A 17814-nucleotide genomic window follows, 5' to 3' on the forward strand; every position below is an offset into this window, starting at 1 on the left:
TTTTTGAACTAAAGAGCTGCATCTGGGTCCTACCTTTCCACATCCCTGACAGTGTTCAAATTTGGCAAGTGCCTCTCACATCAATATCTTTAAGACTTTAAGATTTTTTTCTCCCTTTGTCTCAGTGATTGGTCAGTAAAAGGCATCGTAACCTTGTGTGGGATTTTCCACGCATTTGTTTGATAATTTTTGGGCTTCTAACACAGGAATCCTTAAAATACATGTTCCACATACAAACAGTTCCACTGCCTTTATTTGGAATTTGAATCCCACAACCACATACATATTACATGACATCACAGTAACTTTGGATCAGAAGATTATCTCAATGTTCTTGTATTTTCTTCATTTGACCTTTTTTCAGCCTTTTTGTTCTCAGACTTGCTGGGGTTCATTTAAAGTTGAAGATTCTACTGCTCTGTTATTGTGAGACCATTTCTTCACATGCTACCTATGCCCCACTACACTAAAGAAGCACTTTAGAAACAACCGATTAGACAACCCTGCACAAGCCAAACACTTTTGCCAACCAAAAAGGACTAAAAGAACTCCAGGTGGTGTTTTTTTAATTACTACAAAATGAGCAATGGAAAATAATAACCAACTGATGTACAATGACTTCCCCAAGTGGAGGAGTTCAAGTATCTCTGGGTCTTGTTCACGAGTGAGGGACGAATGGAGCGGGAGATTGACGGGCGGATCGGTGCGGCGTCTGCAGTGTTGCGGGCTCTGCACCGACCCGTCGTTGTGAAGAAGGAGCTGAGCCAGAAGGCGAAGCTCTCTATTTACTGGTCAATCTACATTCCCATCCTCACCTATGGTCACGATTTGTAGGTAGTGACCGAAAGAACGAGATCGCGAATACAAAGGGCCGGAATGGGTTTCCTCCGCACGGTGTCTGGGCTCTCCCTTAGAGATAGGGTGAGAAGCTCAGTCATCCGGGAAGGGCTCGGAGTAGAGCCACTGCTCCTCGCAATGAGATGAGTCAGATGAGGTGGCTCGGGCATCTGGTTAGGATACCCCTGGACGCCTCCCTGGGGAGGTGTTCCGGGCACGTCCCACTGGGAGGAGACCCCGGGGAAGACCCAGGACATGTTGGAGAGACTATGTCTCTCGGCTGGCCTGGGAACGCCCTGGGGTCCCCCCGAAGAGTTGGAGGAAGTGGCCGGGGACGTGTGGGTTTCTCTGTTAAAGCTGCTGCCCCCGCGACCCGACCCCCGGATAAGCGGTAGATGATGGATGATATACAATGCACAACAAAGACCTAAAGTAATAGCTCCAAGATAAAGTTAAAAATTATTTGTGTTATAACAGCAGCACACTTCAAAACTCTTAGTAAGTCTGACCCATGTAAAAAAAAAATAATAAACAGGTGAAAGTATCAAGCTTTAACAGGATTCCCTACATTGTTATGAGAAGAGATATGAACCATTTTCATCACCGTGTGACAACAATCTTCACGTCTAAACAGCAGTGAGAATACGGTGATCAAAGTGACATATTGACATGGATGAAAACCCATCACCTCCAACTAAACCTCTATAAAAAATAACTGAACTGCTTGTCTTCCCACCCAAACCAACCATACACCACAGCATCTGCATCCAAACTGAATCCCTATCACTTGCTCCGTCAAAGGTAGCTAGACACGTGGGTGTCATGATTGATGACCAACTGACTTTTAAAGATCATGTTACCCCCGTCGCTCGATCGTGCCACTTCGCATTGTTAAACATAAGAAAGATCAGGCCGAACCTAACCCAACACGCCACCCAGTTCCGGGTCCAATCTATGGTCATCTCCCGCCTTGACTACCGCAACACACTCCTAACTGGTCTCCCAGCTTGTGCTGTAAAACCTCTGCAGATGGTCCAGAACACGGTGGCTCGTCTGGTCCTCAATCACCCTAAAGGCTACCCTTAGCTGCCTGCATCAAATTCAAGGCACTGATGTTAGCCTACAAAGTGCTTAATGGAACGGCTCCCATCTACTCACTCCGGTCATCAAAGGATTGTCGTCTAGCAGTGCCTACACAATGCTCAAGACAGCCCAGACAATTCATGTGTCGTTCCACGATGGTGGAAAACAAACATTTATTTGTTGTAATAAAATTTCTTTGGGAACCAATAAGATATCATTAAATTGCATTTCTTTTTGAAGATATTTGGTCAAAGTGAAGCACTTGATAAATAAAAAAGATTAGTTCGTATATTAGTAGTGCTGAGGGGGTCACAAACAGTTGCACAATTCACAGCTATCTATGCAATATTTGAAGCAACATATTTGTCCATAAAGAGTGTGGTTTGTCTAATTTGATACATAACAACTGACTAAGTACTTGTGAATTTGCTTAAATTGAATGGAAACATTTGCCATTTCTTCTAGTGCAATATACTGTAAACAATGGATGGATATCAACCCAGCCCTAATGCTAGAAATGCAAGGGGGAAAAAGGGAAACAAAACTGTATTCGCAGGCGTGTCAATGTGCCGTGGACAGGGCGCCATCTTCATTGACTTCATGGTTGTTTAGCTATAACTAGAAATACTTTTTTTCCCTCTAAGATGGATGTAAGCAAATACTTGTAAAGATATGATTTACCTGAGTTTGATTTTTAATCAAGTTTAGAATAAACAATCACATTTCTCTTAGTGTCTTGGTTTTGTCATGGTTTTGTCATGTCATGGTTTTGTTTTGGCCAGTCTACTGGGTACGAAGCGTGTCATAATGTTTTGGTGCCCATATCAGCCGATTAATGATTATGTCACTTCTGTCACCAATACTCAGGTCCCAGCAGTACTCAGGGGAGAGTAGCTTGCTTGGTTTATAAAGCCAAAAGTACTTGTTTAGATGACTCTCGTCATGCCACAGAGCCTCCACGTCATTCAATTTATCCTCCATGATGTTCAGATAGCAGAAATCTGCCAAAGCCTTTACCTTTTCCAATGAACCTCCAAAGATGGCAGCATGGTAGTAGTAATCTCCTTCCTTCAGGTAAGCTTTGGATTTGGGGTTTCTGTCATAGGTGAACCTGTGCTTTGGAAGTTTGTAATAGTGGGCATGGAGCAGAGCCACAGACTCGCCAAGGGCCTCAGAGCCAAATCTCCCCTTGAATTCCTGATCGACATCAAAGCAGAAGACATAATGGAATCTTTCATGGAGCTCAGTCTCTATTAATTCGGATATAATCTTCATTCGCATCATGGAGATGTCCTGCCATCTGCTGTACTTCTCCACTGGGATGACTTTCATGTCTCGCTGAGGAGCAGGTTCAATTTTTGCTACCTTGTCTGGTAAATCAGTAAACACGTAATATGTCACAGGTAATCCCATCATAAAATGTTTCTCTGCTGAGATTAGGAAAGTATTGAGATAGGCATCCAGGTATCTAATTTAGAGAAAAACGAGATGTTAGATGAGAATTTCATTTTCTGTGCTTTACATCATTCTGACAGTAAAGCTAAGTTCCAAGAAGTTTGTAAATTTATTTGATTTACTGATCTGAATTCAAGAAAAACAGATAAAAGCAGCTAAGCTCAGAGTATACTAGTCCATTCACAACATTTATGGAGACAAACCTGCCCACAGCAAACACAGTGAGGGCCACGGTTGTATTTCCTTCTTTGTGCTTTTTGTCATAACGATTGGGGTCAAACATTGCCTCCCAGATGATAGGAGCATTCCAGGAAGTGCGTGTCTGAACTGCTGGCCTGGATCTGAAATACAGGAAAAAAAGATAGTAATTATCAAAAAGGATTCAAAACTTAAAATCTTCAGACCTAACAAACACTTTCTGTCACTGTAGATAACTTCAAGCTCTCCTCGACCAACCTCTTGCAGATCTTAAAAAAAAAAAACGATTGTTCATTTTGAAGGAAAGGTTGCATTTAATACTTAGGAAATAAGGAACTTATAAGGTTCATATTTACACGTGCATGTTAAACTCTAATCTTTATATCGTTTCCACTTGAAATTCTTTTTAATTTTACATATGAACCTCTATCTCTTTCTAAACCACAAATTCAAGATTGACTGACTGAATCCAAAGGGAACTCTGGATCGCACACCGACAGTCAGCACTGCCTTGTTGACAACCTGTCTGAGTTTTTTTTATACTCATTTAGTCAGTTTGGCTAGGCAATCAGATCTTGGAAATCCATTGGTGGGTGTTTATTTTTAAATTCAGACACTTTAATAACCATTTTGCAGGTTTATACACAATCCTCCTGATCTCATCGCTTGTTTGTCATTCTGATGAACATCAGAACATAAAACCCTTTGACAACTTATATAGACAGGTGTGTGCCTTTCCTTTATAGATGTGTGGACTTCAATCAGGATGTGGAAGCCCTGCAATGTCCACTGATGAAAGTTCAGTTGAAAGAGGATGAGCAAAAAGCTGAAAAACCTTTGTAAATGGAATATTTGTTTTAAATAGCTCTCGCCTATCTCGTGTATGTACAGCATGCACATCCTAAAGATACAAGCAAGTTCAAGGCTGCCCTGCAGACTAGCTGTCTGCCACCCATTTCTAGTAAAGATTATCAAAAATCAAGCAGATCACACAACATAGTCATAAGGAAGATGGACGTGTTGGATGGCACCTGTGCAGCCCTTTCAGAGGCAGAATCAAAACTTGACACCACAATACAATAACACTTCTTTCACCACTTTGTTTTGATAAATTACCTCTATCTTTGGTTTGTCTACATTGTCTGAAGCAATGCTGTTAGGCACTAAAAGTACCAAGGTAAAGAACTGAACCAAAACTACCTGGTTAGGGTTAGAAGAAGAATAGAATTCAAAATCCTCCTGAACACATTCAAAGCCACCCACAACCTTGCCCCTCCATATCTGTCAGCTCTCCTGCACACTGCCACCTCCTCCCTTTCCCTCAGGTCATCTTCCTTGATCCACATCACTGTGCCCTCCAGTCGTCTTAGCACCGTGGGGAAGAGAGCATTCAGCCGCCCTGCTCCACAACTACAGAATTCCCTCCCACCAGACACTTGTAATATTGACTGTCTCCCTCTGTTTATATCAAGACTCAAAACCCACCTGCTCAAGAAAACATGCTGTCTGTAATTACACTGCCCCATGTTTTCCCGCGACCCGACCGACAGATTAAGCGGGTATAGAAAAAGGATGGATGGATGGGCCCGCACTGACGCTATGGCAATTTTAGATACACCCACAGGAAATAATTGTAACCCAAATAGTGGTCAGCACAGTATCAAAGTTCTCACTTTTACAATAAACAAAATTTCATGAAAATCAGTTAAGAACTAAGCATGTCACAGTCGACACTGTGCTTTACCTTTACTCTTCACCTTAACTGATAAACCTCCTTTGTCTATGCGTGGAATGCTTTGTCAGGTAATTTGCAAGTGGAAATTGCATGTGGTAATATCTGTATGTCTTGGTCTGTGTTTTGGTTTATTAGTTTCTATGTCATGATATGGGTTGTATTCTAGTTATTTTTCATTTAGTTATTTAAATTAATCTTATATCTCAGTTTTCCCTCTTGTGTATTCTGATGAGTTCACTTCTGCTCTTCTTTCTCACCGAGTCTTAATTAGCAGAGTGCCACACCTGATCCTTGTTATTTCATCCCTCAGTATTTATCCTTTTCAGTATCTATCCTTCCTTTGTTCAGTGCCAAATCATTGTAGGTTACCCTTGCCTCCTTCCTAGTAATCCTGCATATCAGCCCTCTACGTCCCTCTACTCAATGTCCTTTGACAGTATTTGTCAAAACCAGCTTGTTAACGTTCCACTTCAAGATAATATCTTGCTCCTTCCTCTTATCTTCGTATCCTTGGAAAAGCACATTTCCAACACATCTGTCCTAAATATCAGTAAAATGTTATAAAAGACTTGTACCATAAAAAGTTAAACATTTACAGACTATATAGTACCTCTTTCTGCTATCTGAAAAAGTAGACAAAAGATAATATAAATGTTCTCAGGATCTTTTTCCCTTATCATGCAGCCTGTCCTCTCAGGACTAAAAAAACAAACAACCATAAAATAATTTTTGCTCCAAAATGTGAGCTTCTAGGGCACAAAAGCTCTGAGGCCTTCCCCCCATATTCTATTCATATTCTCCCTCTGTTTAAATCAAAATTCAAAATACATCTGTTCAAGAAAACATACTCTCTGTAATTGAACTGTCCCATGTTTTCCCAACTGTATTTTATTTGTTGCTTTATTGTGTCTTCTTGTCTCTGTTTTTATTATACAGTGTCCTTAAGTGACCTGAAAGGCACTTAAAGAGAATTAAATAATTATAATTATTATTATTAAAACCTTTATCAAACCATCATTCTGCGCAGTTGTTTTTTCCACTTTATGTGTGCAGCTTGCCTGGGTACCTGCATAGTTTGTTTTTTTTTCTTTCATGACCCCTCGTTGGTGTGCTGTGTGTATACACTTGTGTCTTCTGTTGATTTACTTATTTTTTAAGTATTGACTAACTTACAATAAACCTCTCATAAGTCCATTTTAACATCCTGGTATTTTTTACGTTACCTTCTGATGTCCATAGCAGAGCTGAATCATAACAAATATAGGAAGTAAGCAGGGGCTTCATGTACAAAGGGTGCGTATGCACAAAAAAGTGGCTTACGCACTTTTTCACGTCAACGATCAGATGTATCAAGAGCGAAATGACCATGGAAATGTGCTGTGCCTCATGCCTACTTCAGGGCTGACGTATGCACTTTTCTACAGCTGTTGATTCTTTGGCGACACTTAGAGATGATGTTGGGAAACTGTTAATTCCACATTGATTGGGATGTACACAGGAAACGTGCTTGGATTCAAGCGCACGCACAGATTCATACATCGAATATGTTTGTGCGTGGGAGGGCATTTGGGTTTGAGTGTACGCCGTGTTTCAGTAGGAAATCCACTCAAGTCTTTGTACATGAGGCCCCAGGTGATCAAAGATTCTACATATTTGGAGATATCACAGAGGCCGATATAAATAATCAGATGGGTCCAGATGACCCTCTGGCTATTTAAGATAGTGGTCCGAATAGTGGTCAGCACAATATCAAAGTTCTCACTTTTACAATAAACTAAATTTCATGAAAATCAGTTAAGAATTAAGCATGTTACAGTCGATTTTGGAGACCAGTTATATTGTGACAATGTACATGATAAAAGGTGATGTCTAGTTATTTTAAGTTATATTATAACTATATACTAGTATAACTCTGACATGAATCAAACTCTCTCAAATACCAGGACTAAAGTGTAGATTGAGAAGGACTGATTTTCCCCTTTTGCATGACCTTATAGATGGGAGAAAGACTATATTTTTTGTGAATGATCAATAAGTGACAGTTTAGTAAATAAATAAAAGTAAATAATGTTACAACATGCAAGCTACTGAAACCATAAAAGGTAAGCTGTAACCCCAGTTTCTAAATTTCTGATAAAAGGCTGATATTTACTGTCACATCTGTTAGTTTTGTTATGTTTTTAGTTCCTGGTTTAGTCTTTAGTTTGGCCATGTTTTCCTTAGTTTCTCTTGCCCTGCCATCAAGTTCATCCACATCACCTGTGTTTCTTTCCTCAGCTGCACTCCATCACCAATCACCCATCTCATTATTTAGTTTCCAGGTTTTCCATGTTTCTTTGCCAGATCCTCCCCGTCATCCATGCCATTGTCACTCATGTTATCAGGTTTGTCCTTGTCATCCATGTCAAGTTTTCAGTTTAAATATCTGCATCCGGGTCCTACTTCCACCATGCCACGCTCCCAACCACACCTTACCTGACATTTACCTCACTTAGAAATGAGGTTGTTAAATAATTAAAAAGTAATGCAATAGGAAACATTTAAGAAATCTTGACAAACATAAAAAAAAATGTTTGTAAATGCATCTGTGAATAAAATTAATAACAAAAATGAAATACAAAATGGATAATAAAATCAAAATAAAAAAATTAATTAATTAAAAGATTGAGGGATCTTTTAGGGTTTAGCCTGACAAATACTTAAGGTTGGGGAACATAGCTTCCTGGTCAGGTTTAGACACCAAAAAAAGTGTTTAATTCAAAGTTAACAGATTTAGGTTTAATTTCAACATATTCATACACTAGACTAGGTTCAAGAATAAAAAATAACTGGTTAGCACTTATCAGGGATTAGACTTATTTTTTGTGTATATGAACTTTATGAAAATGTCATCACCTGACAACACAAGCATCCCAAGAGCCTGTGTAGCATCTGTTTATTCAATTTCTTCACTCATTCCGGGAAGACAGAAGAAAAGGAGGGATGAAAAAGGAAAACACAACCTCATGCGTGCCTCTTGCTATTTTGCAGTGGGTCCACAAACCAGAGCAACAACAATGACAACTTTAAACTACTCTGACTATTCTTGTTTGTGAAGCCCTCACTGCAACATGTGATTTCATGCAGAGGAAGACTTCAGGGCGTAAGCAAATATTGCCAATATAATAGTGTCTTTCGGAATTAACTACAATGGAAGCCTACGAGCAGTAAGCAAACACTGAGAACAATATCTGTCTCTGCAAGGATGTTTTTTTACATGTGTCCCTCTGAGATTTTCTGCAGACAAATTAATTGCCAATTTATTCATCTATCTCACTCTCCTAACAGTGCAGATTTAGTTTACTGCAGAGGTAAGTCAGAATTAAAAGACCGTTATTTTACCCAAAGTCAAGCATGTCATCCAAGCTAACAACCGATCTTGTTGCTTCAGTGGTCACCAGCACACTCTCTGCATTGGAAATGTTCTTTAATTGCCTTAAATGGAAGAAGAAAAAACAAATCACCACCATGGAAAGGGAATAGAAAGATTTGAGATATGTTCTTGCGTAACTAAAATTGGCTTTTATGCTACTAATGAACTCCAAAACAGAAAATGAAATACCTGGTACTCACCTTACATACAAAGCAGTGAAACCTATGAGGAGTAGCACAATGCAACTGATGATTCCAGCATGTCTTGTCGCATTATTACATCCACTGGAGAGAAGCCAAAGTGAAGCAAAAATAATTTCACACACATAGTTTTATGAATGACTCATTTAGTTTATAACTTAGATGACTGAGAATGTATGATGTTTATGATGGAGAAGCATAATCGATCTGTATCTTGGAGACAGACTTTACTGAATGATAGCAAATTAACTTTGTCTGAAGTCTTTAGTGCCCTCAACTTGTAAGTTTCTCACATTTTGTTGGTGAGATTACATTAAAACTTTACAGCCATGTAATAAAGGATAAGTCCACAGCCATCTCAGTTTTGAATAGAAGACAAACAAATTAGACCAATCTTGTCCCCTGTCACATATTATTTTTGCCATTTTTTTTTAGATATGTATCTACTATTTCAATCTACTGCAAAACGTGTTTACTGTGAGAACAAATCTGGTATTGTTTCTACCTTGTAAGTCTGTTGTTTGTCTCTGAGTATGTTGCAGAAAAATGTGGTTTGGCAATACTGACAGTTACCACACATTGTAATATCAAAGGCTTTGGAAGAAGTAATCACAGGGAATGTTAAACAGACCAAATGGATCACATTTCTGAATTCTTTTTTTCAAGTATCATCACCCTGTGTCAAAGATAGTGTTACATTATCCACTTTTTTTGTTTAAATAATTTGTAACACCTTTGTTCGTGTCACTACGGGTCCATGTAGGTTAAATGATATTATGAACATAACAACTTCACATCTGTGACAGATTAAATCACAAAGCTTTGCATGTGTGAAGACGTCAGCGTCACCGCCCCTTCATTTGCATAATGAAGCAGAAATGCATACAGGGATGTATAAATAGAGACAAGGAAATGTAAGTAGAGAACAAAGAAATTAATGGAAATAACTAGGAATTGAATATGCAAATAAGATAAAGAAATTAATATTTTGGAGGGAATAAGTATCAGTATGATGTAAAGGAATGTAATCCATAAATGAAATACAGGAGTACCACATAAAGAAAGTAAAACATAAATATAATTGAATTCAATTGAAAACTGAGTGGCACAATAAATAAATAGCAATGCAAACACAGGCTTAAATGAATACAGTTTAAGATTAAAGCAGAAAAAATAATGTACTTCACATTCTGTATGATTATGTTTCCATAAACAATTTTAAATGTAGTTTCAGTTACATCCACCATCATACAAACATATATATAATTCTTTTTTTTTTTTCGGATTAGTCTTAGTCCCCCATAATGTGATCATCTTGCGCCTTCCCCTTATTCACTGTTAAGCCACACACTTTTGGAAAAAAAAATGGTCAAATACCTCATGGCTGAGAGACAACGAGTTTTCAGTTTTCCAAATCAAAATCTCAAAAGGTGAAGGCTCAGAGTGGCTGTGGACACACTGCACCTTTAAGGAAACAACGTTCATTTTCAAGTCTTTCTTTACTGCGTCAACCACTCCAGTCATTGAAATGTGTGGTAGATGACAGATGATGAAATTCCATTTATGCAATAATAAGTAATGAGCACAACCAAAAAAAAACTACTGCTTGCCACTGTGTAGACTTTATGGTCAAGAGTAGGCTGGTAACTGTACTATTACAAATTAAACTACAACTCTCATAATAAGCAGAAAAAAGATGTGGTCAAATTTTCAACATTCAAAAACATTCAAAAATGTGTTACAATCCCTAAAAAAAGTCGACAGGACTGGAAATAAACAACTCTGTGCGTGTTGACGGCAAAATTACAAAATGGAGACAGGCGCAACAATCGCCATCATAGTCGCAGTTTCTTGCTCTCTATAAAACAGAATAAAATGTTTCTGGCAATAAATAATCTATTCTCAGAGTATCGCCGTTGGTTGGGATTTATACCAGTTTTTGTACCCGATTTTACACAAATACACTGGCCGTGGCTTTCATATCAGTTTTTACTGTGTTCGTCTCTTCCACATGCAAACGGACATTGTGCGAGCATCTGAGTCTTCCTTCTTACATTACAGTTCCGATAATCTACACTAGTTTTAAATTAATTATATATTTCATAATGAAATTCATGAAATATCTATAACGCAGCAAATTTAACAATCGATAGCAAGCGCTATCTTTATCATTATCATTATTATTATTGTTGCATAGGCAGGTAATCCTTTGTGCCAGCTGAACAGTTCCGCACTAGTTACAAAACAGTTTAAGAGCAAACATAGTTATTCTGTCTGTCTTTGAAAAATCAATCTCTAAAGCCAGACAATTATATCTTTTGCAACATATTTTCAACAAAATACGAACGTTTTATATATATATATATATATATAAAACCAAATAACGAAAAAAAAAAACCAGTTAAAATAAGCTTAATTTTTTTTCTGGTAGAAGAGTTATTGATACCTCACCTTTGGGGTTTTCTCGCCCCCAGCAAAGTCAAACATTAACGGGAGAAATGCCTTTAAGGAGAACGCCTTGTCCCTTCTGGAAAGCTCAAAGCAAATTCAACTTCCCAAAAAACGCTTATACTTCTGGGAGGGGCTACCGCTGTGAGCTCTCACTTGACAAGTAAGTAAGTAAGTTTCAGTTGCACATTTATTAAAATAAAGTCTGCCTACACTCGACTTATCACATTTATGGTTTCCGTGCTTTGTTACACGAATAGCACAAATGCTAGTGATTATGGGTGAGTAACCGTGTAAAGAATATGTATATACATATATATTATGTCAAAATAATTATTATTAAGAATTTTGGCCAAATGAAATCAAATGTTTTATTTATTCAAACCCCTTAATTTTATACCTCCATCGTCTAACTTTTTTAAGGGACTGTCTCTTCGGAGCTCATAGAATACTCAAATGAAAAGGTATAATGATAGGATATTATATAGCGCTAAGTGAAATACAACAGACGGAACACTTCGCTTTTAGAGATTATGTAAACATCCTTTGATAGATGGTTAAAAAAGCATAAATTCATAAAAATTGGCATGTCGCTGCCTTACATTTTGATTAAATGTTTAGAACCAACTATTGAAAGGATACTGATAGCACTAAAGTCGTTTATTGTACGCAGGTACGCTGCATATAACCTTCAAGATCACGTTTTACGGTAGGATCACGTCTTAGTCAATTTCTACTTCACATAGCAAAACGATTAACTAAATTAGGTTCTGCCTCTGACAAAGAATGTTAAGGAACTGCGACACGCTATGTTTGACTTTAGACTTTTTGCCATATCATACCCTGTGTCCGTTGGACCCATCTGCTCCATTGCTCTTTATTGCTCATAAAAAGGACATGTGACCAAAACACGCGCGACCCATCCAACCGTCCTCCAGTCCAATTTAAATGAGACTAATCTGAACCAGATATTGCTGACAAGTCCGTAACTACCATTGAGGACACCGAGGTCGTGTCCTCGGTATTTTTAATTATTTTTTTTGCTTAACCCTTCTAGAGTATTGGTGACAAAAACGTGCACTAGGGGTAATTTTCCCTCTTAATTTGACATAACTTTCACAGTATTGCAGCAAATGGCATGATTTTTGGTAAGGAACAAAAATTTTCGCTAGGTCAATAATACACAGGAGACAAATTTACTACCCTTTCACTTCGTTAGTGGCTGTTTTCACTTTGACTGCTATAAAAATTTATCAGATAAATATTTTTCTCAATTTCTTTGTATAAATCTACTAATCAACCTCAGTTCTAATCAACACTACTAAATATTTTTTTAAAAATTCAAAATTTTGAATGCCAGTTCAAAAAATAAAGTCACTGATATAGGAAAAATACGCACAAAATGACCATTATATCCACATTTTTCTAACACTATGTAAATACAATTTTTACAGTCAAGGTGGTTAACCCTGTTCAGAAGGGCTCAAATTAGGTTAATTTCCTGTTGACCACCTGATTTACCCATATACCCATTACATAGGCCTAGTTTCTGTATTTACATAATGGAGTTTATGAGCATATTACTGTGTGTGTGTGTGTGTGTGTGTAGCAGTTTAAGTGGTAGATGACTGTGAGAAAAAAATGCATTTTCATGTGGAAATGTTTTTATTGCAGCTCAGTGTACTACTTAGATAGCAAGGAAACATGTTTAATTTAAGTTAACTCTGTCAGTACCGGTCGTCAATCAATTTCCACCGGTTGAGTCAACATTCCTTTTGCGATTGAAATTTCAGCGACGTTGTCTTCTATTGAAAATTAAACGTTTATTCTGTGTTGATTTCTCAATGTTGGATGCTGAACCTGTTATATATTTCTACCGGATGCCGGAGCACAACACAGCAACATGGCACAGTGGCACAGAGCAGATCGTGCGGGACAGGAAGTCGTGCAAGGAAACAAAATAAAACACCCGGTTCATTTTCATAATAATAATAATAATAATGATAATAAATCATTTTCTGTGGTAACTTGCCTTACTTCATGAGTCACCATAATGGTCCTTCAAAAAGCCTCAGAATGCTAAATTTTTACCATTTCAAAAGCTCTGCACCGCCCTAAAATTTTTTTTTAAAGATTTCTGACACATCTGAAAACATGATGTTGAAATGGCGTATTGTTTTAATTTCTATCAGTTTAGTATCTGACTGTGTTTATATTCTTCACTAAAGGGAAAACAGGATAGGGAGGAAAAGGCTGAGCCAAACCAAGCTCATCTTTGGGCCAAGCAGCAAGAAGAGGACCAGTGAAGAGACAGATAGAGGGAGAGCAGGCACTATAAAAGGAGGAGACTATATGCCAGAGCTGTATGCGTTTTAAAAGTCAGATGTATAATGCATGATAATTGAAGTGTTGTGTAAGATTACAACAGAAATGTGTTCAAAATCTGGTTTTCCTAACCAAGGCACTAACATCAATATGATGATAGTGCCTAATGGGGTATCTATTTTAAATACTGAAGGAAATATGAAGCATTTGTATATATTATCCCTCTGTCCCGGGACAGTTCATTCCTTTTTATTCCTAATCCATGACTTGATGAAATTCATTCTCCAGTTTTACAATGTAAGTCATTTGCAAATCATTTAGGATGAGGGTGATGTTCTCTGATAACAAACAAAACAAATAAGCCTAAAAGTCATTATGATGTTGTTTTTGCTCCTTAAGACTCTGAAAACGGCCAGATTTAAATAACGAAATTAAAAAAATTTCCGGGGGAGCATGCCCCCGAATCCGCCTAGAAGTTATGACTGATGACCTCAGTATTTTTTGGGCCCTGGTACGACACTATATTGCCAAAAATATTCAGTCACCCATCCAAATAATTAAATTCAGGTGTTCCAATCAATTCCACGGCCAAAGGTGTATAAATTGCAGCACCTCAGCATGCAGACTGCTCCTACAAACATTTGTGAAAGAATGGGTCGCTCTCAGGAGCTGAATTCCAGCGTGGTACTGTGATGGTATGCCACCTCTGCAACAAGTAAAGTCATGAAATTTCCTCGCTACAAAATATTCCACAGTCAACTGTAAGTGGTATTATAACAAAGGTGAAGCGATTGGGAACGACAGCAACTCAGTCACGTAAAATGACAGAGCGGGGTCAGCGGGCGCATAGTGTGCATGTGGTCGCCAACTTTCTGCAGAGTCAGTCACTACAGAGCTCCAAAATTCATGTGACCTTCAGATTAGCTCAAGAACAGTGCGTAGAGAGCATCATGGAATGGGTTTCCATGGCCGAATGATCAAAAATTCCCATAAACACACACCTGTGGGGTCATATTATGTCACTTAAGTTCATATGCGTAAAGCATGGGCGCACATGGCACTGGACATGTCCCCCCCAAGATTCATAGTGACCCTGATCCGTCCCCCCATCCCGTCTTAAGGCAGCAAACGTCGCCCAAACATTGACATTGTTCCCCCAGTTCAAAAATCCCATCTGTGCCAGTAAATGAGCTAATACTTTTGGCAATATATTGAAACCAAAACAGTCATTAATCATCACATCCAGTGGCGGTTTTTGGTAATGGCGAACCGGGAAGCCACCTCCACATAATATTCATAATATTCAATATTCATCTCCTCTATCAGACAACTAAGCCAGTCACCAAGGGAAACCTTCATCTGGCTTCATCTTCTGGATATATTGTACCTTATTATGAATAAATCACTTACCATTTTTACTTATCTGCCCCCCTCAGTCTTCTGTTGGATCCTACTAAAACACAAAACATTAGCAGATCTTCAAATTGACCTGCAACTTCCTGTCTTTTAATCAAATAATTTACAGTCTACTTACTTACTGCTTAGTTTGATCGTCTCAATTTGCACACACAATTATAATAGGGCTTCATGTGGTCTCACAGCAGATTGTTCAAGCACTTCAGTTTCCTCCCACTGTCCAAATAATCATGCAAGTAAGGTTAATTGGTTATAGCAAATTGACCCAGCATTTGACTGAATATTGATGGATGGATCGGTACAAAGCTAAAAAGTCAATTATAAGTCTATAATGTAACTGCTCACACACTTGCCCGTGTAGCACATGTGTTATTGGAGGCCTTCGTGAGGGTGCCGACTTGACCACTCAGACAGGAAGCTGCTGCCGGATTTACAGAAGCTCTCTGATAAATGGTAAATAGTTGAAGGTTATCATTTGACCTTAAGATCATGACAGGAAAAGCGACAGCTGCAGTATAATAGATGGTATGTGAGGCATCTCAATGAAGCATGGCAGAGAAAGTAAAGACATCCTTCGATCAAACTAATTTGACAGGTGACCTTTGACCTCATATGATCGATCAAACTATTTTTGACAGGTGACCTTTGATCTACACCCGGTTGTTGACATCTGGTCATGTGAGCTTTGACATAGATCTGGTTGGTCACATCTGGTCATGTGGCCTTTGACATCTAAGGAAGGGGGAGTTTATGGGTAGGGTTAAGATTGATTACAGCTAAGGTCAGGAGGTTGTGAGAAATATATTTGTTGAATGTTTAAATAAGAGAAAGGGTTAGGTTTACATTTGGTTATATCAGACTGACCAACTCATACCGTGAGGGGTCACAAGAATGCACCATACTGTGACACTGAAGGGAGGGTATTTATAGCAAATAGGGGTAGGTTTAAATTACACAAAAAGGTTTCCCTCTTAGTTTGCACCCATGATGCATTTGGTATTAAGGGCTGATCTACAGAGAATTCATTGTTACCTGTTCATTAATAGACCAGACTGCCCATAAAGTTTACATCTGGCTATAACAGACTGAATGAGGAGTGAATGAGAAGCCTGAGGCCCTATGAATGCATATCGAGAGCAATGGTGGGGGTGAAACAGATAAGTAAGAGACAGGGCATTCTGTTAGGGTTTACATCTGGCTGCAACTGATTGAATGGCTCATGCTGTGATGAGGAGCCTGGGGCCCTGTGAATGCAGTATAGTGTCAGAAACAGATTAATATAGGGGGATACTGTCTTGGCAATCATGTATTGTTACCTGTTCACAGACAGACCAGGCTGCCCATATGGTTTTCATATGGTTCTATCAGACTGCCTCAAGGGTCACAGGAATACACCATACAATGGCAGTCTGTGAACAGTTAACAATACATGATTGCCAAGACAGTATCACCCTATATTAATCTGTTTCCCCAGGCTCCTCATCACAGCATGAGCCATTCAATCAGTTGCAGCCAGATGATTTTATACATTTTCTATTACAGTGTTGCAGACATTGCAGTTCCCTGCCTAACCCATAGCAAGTTTTATGCTTTTCTCCCTCGTACTCAGCAAGTAGCTGCTTCTACAGTTATATAATCTAGGACAGGGATGTCAAACTCTGGTCAGATGAAATGGATCCCTTCAAAAGATTGTTAAGTTCTGCACAAGCCTGCTAATGAGGCATCGATCTGAATCAGGTGTGTTGGAGCAGGGAAACATCTAAAACCCGCAGGACAGCGGCCCTCGAGGACCGGAGTTTGACATCCCTGGTCTAGGAGCTGCTTACCAGGCTTACTGGCTAGCTAATTTAGCCACTGTAAGCCAACAATACATAACATTTGAATTAGATGGACTGTAAAAATGTCACTTTTACACAGCAATTACACTTACATGATCTTGCTTCATGCGAAGGAGACAGTCTTCTGACCACAACCTCGAAGATATATGGACAGTTGAGCATCCGCATTTTGAGACATGTTTATGTTTATGTATTTATCAGACGCTTTTATCCAAAGCGACTTACAAATGAAGATATAACAAGCTATATAAAAAGTTACCAATAAACTACATAGAAGGAACCCACTCGTCCGACTCTGTCAGAGGTGACAGAGTAGAGATAGGCTGCAGGCATAGAAGGAAGTGCAGAAAGATAAAGTGCAGAGATAGAGGGGGTAGGTAAGTACAAGGTAAGTGCTGGGATAGGAGATGCTCTCTGAAGAGCTGGGTTTTCAAGAGTTTCTTGAAGATAGACAGGGACGTCCCTGTTCTGGTAGCGAACATGACGACGGGTCATGCGGCGCCAAGTTTACTGGGAGAAGCATGAAAATAGGCCGCATCTTAAAATCATACTCTTGCATTATTTTGATACATTTTCACGTTATAATGTGAAAAGATCGTATCTTTTTTAGAAAAACGTTATGATATCAGTGAAAATGTCATATCTTGAAATAACGCAATCATTTCATGTTATGACGTGATAAATTTATTGTTAAAACGTGAAAAAGATATTATGATGATAAACTTTTCACACAATTACGTGATACTGAGCCTATTTTTTTTTCGTAGTGTGGCAGCAATAAGCTTCCGTAATACATGCACAGGTAAGCTTACCTGTCCTCCATGACAGATGTATGGTGGTGCTTTGTCTTATTTGCCGTCTGCACTC

At 38.7% G+C, this 17814-nt stretch overlaps 1 protein-coding gene across 1 annotated transcript; it reads right to left on the bottom strand.

Moving 5' to 3' along the window:
• Window positions 1-2689: 2689 nt before the first annotated feature.
• LOC140302368 (N-acetyllactosaminide alpha-1,3-galactosyltransferase-like) lies at window positions 2690-10371 on the bottom strand. Its single transcript, XM_072381196.1, has 5 exons — window positions 10298-10371; window positions 8921-9004; window positions 8690-8782; window positions 3579-3716; window positions 2690-3388 (listed from the first exon to the last, which is right to left on the bottom strand). Exons 1-5 carry the CDS (start codon window positions 10300-10302, stop codon window positions 2704-2706), a joined length of 1005 nt encoding a protein of 334 aa, XP_072237297.1. The 5' UTR covers window positions 10303-10371; the 3' UTR covers window positions 2690-2703.
• Window positions 10372-17814: the final 7443 nt, after the last annotated feature.

Source organism: Leuresthes tenuis, unplaced genomic scaffold (assembly GCF_036924035.1).
Source record: "Leuresthes tenuis unplaced genomic scaffold, fLeuTen1.0.hap1 SCAF_2, whole genome shotgun sequence".
Taxonomy (NCBI): Eukaryota; Metazoa; Chordata; class Actinopteri; order Atheriniformes; family Atherinopsidae; genus Leuresthes; species Leuresthes tenuis.